This window comes from Buceros rhinoceros, unplaced genomic scaffold, assembly GCF_000710305.1.
Source record: "Buceros rhinoceros silvestris isolate BGI_N320 unplaced genomic scaffold, ASM71030v1 scaffold18315, whole genome shotgun sequence".
Lineage (NCBI taxonomy): Eukaryota > Metazoa > Chordata > Aves > Bucerotiformes > Bucerotidae > Buceros > Buceros rhinoceros.
This window is the reverse complement of record NW_010411330.1, coordinates 1-6427: the sequence shown is the minus strand read 5'-3', so window position 1 is coordinate 6427 and position 6427 is coordinate 1. Positions and strand designations below refer to the sequence as shown.

Below are 6427 nucleotides of genomic sequence, written 5' to 3'. Positions count from 1 at the left end.
AGGCAGGCCAGAGCTGTTCAGGCCCCCTTCTGCACATCCCTGTCCTCAGCCGTGTGCCTGGAAGGTGCGGGGGATCCCTGTCCTCTGGTAGGTTAGTCGAGCTGGGGTCCTTGCTTGGGGAGGGATTTTTGAAAGGCTTTGCTGTCTGTACCTTAAAACAATGTCATACTACTAAGTTGTCAGGCTCAACTTGGAAATCTTCTCCTTCTCTTTTTTCTTTTTTCTCCTTCCTTTTTTTTTTTCCCTCTGCAACTTTTCCAGCCTCCTTCACATTCACCTGCAAATTTATGTAGAAAATAAGAAGCTAATTATATGCTGAGGGACTTCTTTATTCACTGAGGGTTATTGCTACCGAGTGACTTAAACTAGCTGTATGTTTTCCTGTTGTTCTTCCCCAGGCTGAACAGTCATGACAGCTGAAAAGACTATTCCTATAATTAATGGCAAGCCAGAAGATGCTTTGGACCCGGAAGCCTCAAGTACCAACCTCGTCCACAGCAATGATAAGAAAGTTCATGAAAGAGGTCACTGGAACAATAAGGTTGAATTTGTGCTTTCTGTGGCAGGGGAGATTATTGGGTTGGGAAATGTATGGAGATTCCCATATCTTTGCTACAAGAATGGAGGAGGTAAGACGGTATCCTATGTTGATTTACAGCTCACCAAAGCCATGTGGGAAATAAGCAGTTAAGAATGCTTTAGAGTGACTTCTTGCAGTTGTAAGAGACAGGTACTCAGGATTTCCGTGTACGTGTGGGTAGGGAAGCATTAAGCATCTGACAACTACGAAAAAAAATCATTGCATTTCTTTTTCCTTTTCCTCCCCAAAAATTGTGTGGCTTAATTGCCCAAGTTTCTTTTGTGTTAGTAGATCGACATATGTTATTCCGCAAGACTTCCAGTGCGGAAGAAGCCAGTGTTCTGTTGTAGCAGCACACTGTGTGTTCTGCATGTGAATACAGCTCCTGAAATCGCCTTGTCTGGCATGGCAAAGAGTGTAGCAGTTTGTTTTCCACAACGGCATCTTTTGGAGAGGGTGAATATTGGTTTTGATAATGCTGCAAAGAGTGCTTTTTTCTGTTTGTCGCATGAAAATTTCTTTACCTCAACCATACTGTTTTTCTCCTTATTTCCCAAATCACTACAGTAGGGTAGGGGAAGATGTAAAAGCTGCCTGGTAGTCAGAGAGCAAACCCTGTGAAATTTAGAACGTTTGAGAGAGAACAGAACAGACTTAACTTCTGCAAAAGCAGATGTGCTGGATGAGTGTAAACTGAGCAAGATATGTACATGATGGTTAAGAATAAGCACATGAGCTGTGACTGGTGAAGCAATGAGGAAGGAAAAGTAAATTCAAAATTTAGTTTAGAATTCTGAGGGCTGGATTCAGCTTTGTCCCCTCTTAAGGCCTGAATTGGTGTCAGGGTAAGCACATAGGCTGGGAGAAGAATCTGTGCGGTGCTGATACGTAAAGATCTGTTCCTTACTGGGTTCGTTTGCTCTCAATGCTGTGCCAGATTTCTTTCCCTGCCCCTCTAAAAGTAGGCACGGTTGTCTGAGCTCGGGGCTGGGTTTGGCCTGTTTTCTCTGCTGCGGAAGATGTGGTTGTGGTTGGCAGCTCCTTTCCTTGTAGATCTGTGCTTTGACAAAACTAAGGGAACAAGAGCTCACCTGCTTTCAGAACGATGTACCAAGTACGTAGTACACAAAGACACAGAACGGTTTCTTGTTGCCTGTCAAAGTTTTCCCAGAGAAATTTTGGCAGTGGAAAGGATAGAAATGTTTTTCCCATGTACGATCAAGATTTCCGTGTTTGTACAGCAACTTTGATGTGCCCATTTCTGTGTACATGCCAGCTTGTCCAAACGCGATGCTGTCATTTTTGAGGCTATAGCATTAGGTAGAAAAAATTCTAACCGTGTTTTTAGGTGTTTTGGTGAAAAAGTAATTACTTCCATATCATACTTAATCATCACTCTATTCTTTAAGAATAGAATTGACGTGTGGTTTAATTGGTCACATTCGGGCACCCTGGAAAACTTGCCATTAACTTTAATTTTATCCAGTGAGGACTTGGTCCATGACCTGTGTTTTCTAACTCTGTGGAATGCCTTGCTGGAGTTAGAGCAGAGTGGGACCTGTTTGATGCATCAGGTGTAAATACTGAAAGTTACTCAGTGTGTAGTGAGTGAAGACAATGGTAAGATACCTGAGCTCATTATGAAAGAACTTGCCAGGTACCGAATAACTCTAACAACACTAGTGTGGAACTTCTGAGGTCTGACTTCTCTGGTAGTTACTCCTACCCATAAACAGGTAGTGCAGGCATAAGCTTCTATAATTTTAATTTGTTCTCACAGATATTTAGTGGGTTTTTTAGGAAAAATAATTCTTTGAATGTCTAGAATTAGGTATTTCTTGAAATATGATCTGTTTGCAAGGTGGGAAACCAGATGACCTCTGATATTCATGAGGTATTTCTGTTGCAGAGCAGGGATGGAACCATAGAGTCAAAGGCAGTTCTTCCAATTTCAACAAGCTGCCGTGTTAAAGTTGCTGTGAGTGGGCCAAGCTGGGTTTGATTCGGGCCAGCAGATCACCCGGCCTATAAGGTTCAAACCATTTGCACAGTTAATCGTACAGAGAAACCAGGTTTTAGACGCGAGGGATCCATGCTTTGTGAAATCCCTGCATGTCGCTTGAGAAGTTGCATGGCTGAGGGAAGAGCCTCCTCGTGATGAGAGAACTCTTGGTGTATCCATCTGAAGAAAGACACTGCCAGTCAAAGTGGCTCTGTTTAGTTGTCTTGAATCTCTAATCCATGGGGCTACAGCACAGCAGTTGCTGCAGGTCGTGGCTGTGTTGTAGCACTTGGGTTTTGGTCTGGTTTTTTTTTTTTTTCAGGTCATGAACAGGAGAGCTACTTGCCTTGTAGCTGTAGAACTTTTCCTAGAAGTACATTCAGAAACGTTTTGTCCATAGTTCATATCCTGACAGATTTAGTATTAAAGAGGTACCTGTTAAGGTGCCGTTCGTTAACTGTCAAACTGATCCTCAGGACTCCAGTGGAAGAAAAGAAACAGGCAACGCTGCTATTGCTAATGCACTAAAGACCTGATCGATGTGTGCAGTGATGGACAGTGCAGTACAACACCTCTTCCTGCCAAAAACCGCATCCACCAAAGTGTTTGTGCGGTTAGCGTATGCTCTGCTGGTTTGAAATGGAAGGAGTGGCGGGATCCTTCCATCCTTTAACGGGAGCTTTAAAGGAAGTTAGCACTGGGGGGTTATTTGTTTGGGAGCAGGTAGGTGGAGGCCCTGGATACATCACTCTGTGTAGGTTATGTACTAATCCTTATTTCCATAACTTAACCAGGTAGTTAAAGCTTTGTAATTTCCCTCCAGTTTCAGATAAATATTCTGTGCGGTACTTTGCTGCATTAGTCTGCGTGGTTAAACCAGTAAAACTTTCTTGATGTAAGTAAAAATGGCAGAATCGGTTATTTTGTGCTTTCTTCTCAGGATTTATTTCATTTGTTTCACTCTCAACCAATGTAGTTTCTTGCTTGCCACCTCATCCTTGGACTTACCAGAATGTCTGAGTGCTTGGGAAATGGGGAATAAAAACTTCTCAGTGCCTTAGATGTTAACAGTTTCTCTATGTAGTCAAATGGCAGTATTTTATTCCTTATTACTGAGGTTCAAGTCTATATGGAATACCTGAAATCTACTTTATTAGCAAGTGACAGTATGCATAACATAGGTGTCTCCTCTCGTTTCTGTGCTTCAGCACACTTCACAGCCGTGTTCTTCAGGTGCCATACCTAATAACATGATCCCTCATCCATCAATGTGTGACTGAGCACGACTGGGGTATTCTCTCTGTCTGGGAGACACACAAGTACAACTTAGTCTATGCTGAGGAGCTTCAGTCTGGACTTTTTTAGTCTATGACATTGGCTTACCGGTTAACTTTTGATGTCTGGGGCCAGGAGTAAACACTTTTGGCACTTCCAGCACAACGCCTGAGAGGTGGCTAATGGGTGATCCTTCCTTTATTCAGAGAATTAATTTCTGTACTGTCAAGGAACTGTATTCATTATAACCAACAGCCCCTCAATGTTTGCTTGTAGGTGCCTTCCTCATCCCCTACGTTGTTTTTTTTATTTGTTGTGGAATACCAGTGTTTTTCTTGGAGACGGCCTTGGGACAGTTCACTAGTGAAGGAGGCATTACGTGCTGGAGGAAAGTTTGCCCTCTATTTGAAGGTAACAAACAAAGTTCTGTGCCAAAGTTCTACTGCAAAGAATGCATGAAATTTGAAGTAAAATAAAGTAATTGTATCAAAATTGAAGTTAAGGTATACCTAAAGTAATAAGCATTTGTTGTTAAATTAAATTTTAAATTTAAAGTTTTTTATTGTCTTTTTTTTCTTCTCTAGGCATTGGATATGCTACCCAAGTTATAGAGGCACATCTAAATGTATATTACATCATCATTTTAGCATGGGCTATCTTCTATTTGTTTAACTGCTTTACGACAGAGCTTCCTTGGGCTACCTGTGGGCACGAGTGGAATACAGGTACGACCTTGGTAGACATTGTTGCTATGCAGATACTTCTGAGTAATTGGTTAATACACTAAAACTTCAGGAACAAAACTATTCTGGTAGACCAGTCTGTGGAAGTGGGGCAACCGCATCACATCACCCACCACCGTAATAAAAGAATCCTGGAGTGAAGACTTAGTCATCCCTTTTTGGTTTTGGTCATTGTATGAGCATTTGTTCCTGCAGAACGTAACGTGGGATAGCAGAGAACTTTGGATTTTGTTAATTCTGTAAGACACTCTGGCTAAATCCCAAGACTCTCATTTGCAATCATACTGTATTCAGGGGGAATAGCTAAGTGAATTCTGCTGAAGAGCTGATGACAGGTTACAGTCTTGCTCTTTCACTCTAATGAAATCACGAGCTTAAAAGGAGAGGAAGACATTAAATGTGGAACTTTGGATTCACTCTTTTTTAATGCCAGATGTTGAGGGATAATGTTCATCAAACTACTTCTGAAAATTTAGTCACATTAATCCTTGCTGCATGCAAAGCAGCCTCTTACATGGAAGATGAGGTGTGTATTCATAGGGGTTTGCAATACACAGCTCTGCATCTGTCCCATCATTGATGTCTTATCAGTAACGCTCTACCTATTGCATTTGAAGGTCACAAACATCTGGGGGGGGGCGGGGTGTGGGGGAGGAGATACATACCAGTGCCCTTATTTCCGTGTTCCTGAAGTTTTTGCATTTATTCCTTGTATTTCTGTCCAATTTCAGATCATGTACCAGCTGTACTGTCTTTCATGGTTTGTATTTAGTGGCCATTATCGTGTTCTTGGAGCACACCTTAAGCTATCTGCACTCTTGCAGTTTGAGTTATGTTAGGGAACTAGTCTTGGTTCCAGTAGGTGGGGAAGGCTTCAGTATCAACTTTGTCAGCCCTGCAAAGGAGTTTAGCCAATGCCGATTGCTGTTAGAACACGAAGCATCAGCTCAGCAATGCTGAGCTGCCTAAGCAGGAGCTCAGTGTTAGAGTTCTCTGTGTTAGAGATGATAATAAGCCAGAGTGACTTTCACTTGCCGTATTAAGGTGAAGTGGCAACGTGTTGCTGGCGGTGTTTCATAAGCCAGGAGTTACTGCTGGCCATTGAAGAGCAGCAGGAGCAGGAGTATGTTGTAATTCCTGATCAGTTGCCTCAGTTTCTCCAAGCGCCTTTCTCCTGCCTCAGCTGGTCCTTGCCATCTCTGCTGTGCCATGGGAAAATGCTATCGGAGCAGGCCACGTACTGCATGGATGTTTTTCTGGGACAGGCCTGTGATCTGGTGATCAAAAAACTGTTGCAGAAGTAGCAGCTGTGGCACTTTAGTGTACCCAGAAATCCTTTGACCACACAGAGAAAATGTGTAATAGAATGGTGGCTTTGCAAGATGCATGAATGAGAAGATACGCGGGAAGAGATGTACTTACGTGTCAATGTAGTAAACTCTTTTTGTTGTTCTACAGAAAACTGTGTGGAATTTCAAAAACTTAACATGAGCAACTGCAGTCAAGTCTCTTTACAAAATGCCACCTCTCCAGTGATGGAATTCTGGGAGTAAGTGCACCTAAACTTTACATTTGATCAGCCTCTTTATTGTCTTCCGGTATTTTAATAATTTACACACCTTGTAACCCTATAGCACCTAGTGATTTCAGCTGGAAATTTTCTCATACCGCCTAAGAGTGTCAGGAAGACAGTTTTAACTCTTTTTTTAGAGGCTGCAAAGAAAGGAATTCCCTATCCTGAAAGAACGTAGAACAAAGTGTGCCCCTTGCTTGGGAGCTTGGCTCCTGCTGTCCGAGGAAAGAGCCTCAAACCCATACTAATGAGGA

At 42.4% G+C, this 6427-nt stretch overlaps 1 protein-coding gene across 1 annotated transcript; it reads left to right on the top strand.

Moving 5' to 3' along the window:
• Positions 1-409: 409 nt before the first annotated feature.
• LOC104493328 (sodium- and chloride-dependent GABA transporter 3-like) lies at positions 410-6153 on the top strand. The gene is made up of 4 exons (XM_010135984.1): positions 410-629; positions 4134-4268; positions 4442-4582; positions 6059-6153. The coding sequence occupies exons 1-4, from the start codon at positions 410-412 to the stop codon at positions 6151-6153; spliced, it is 591 nt and encodes a 196-aa protein (XP_010134286.1).
• The last annotated feature ends 274 nt before the right edge of the window (positions 6154-6427 follow it).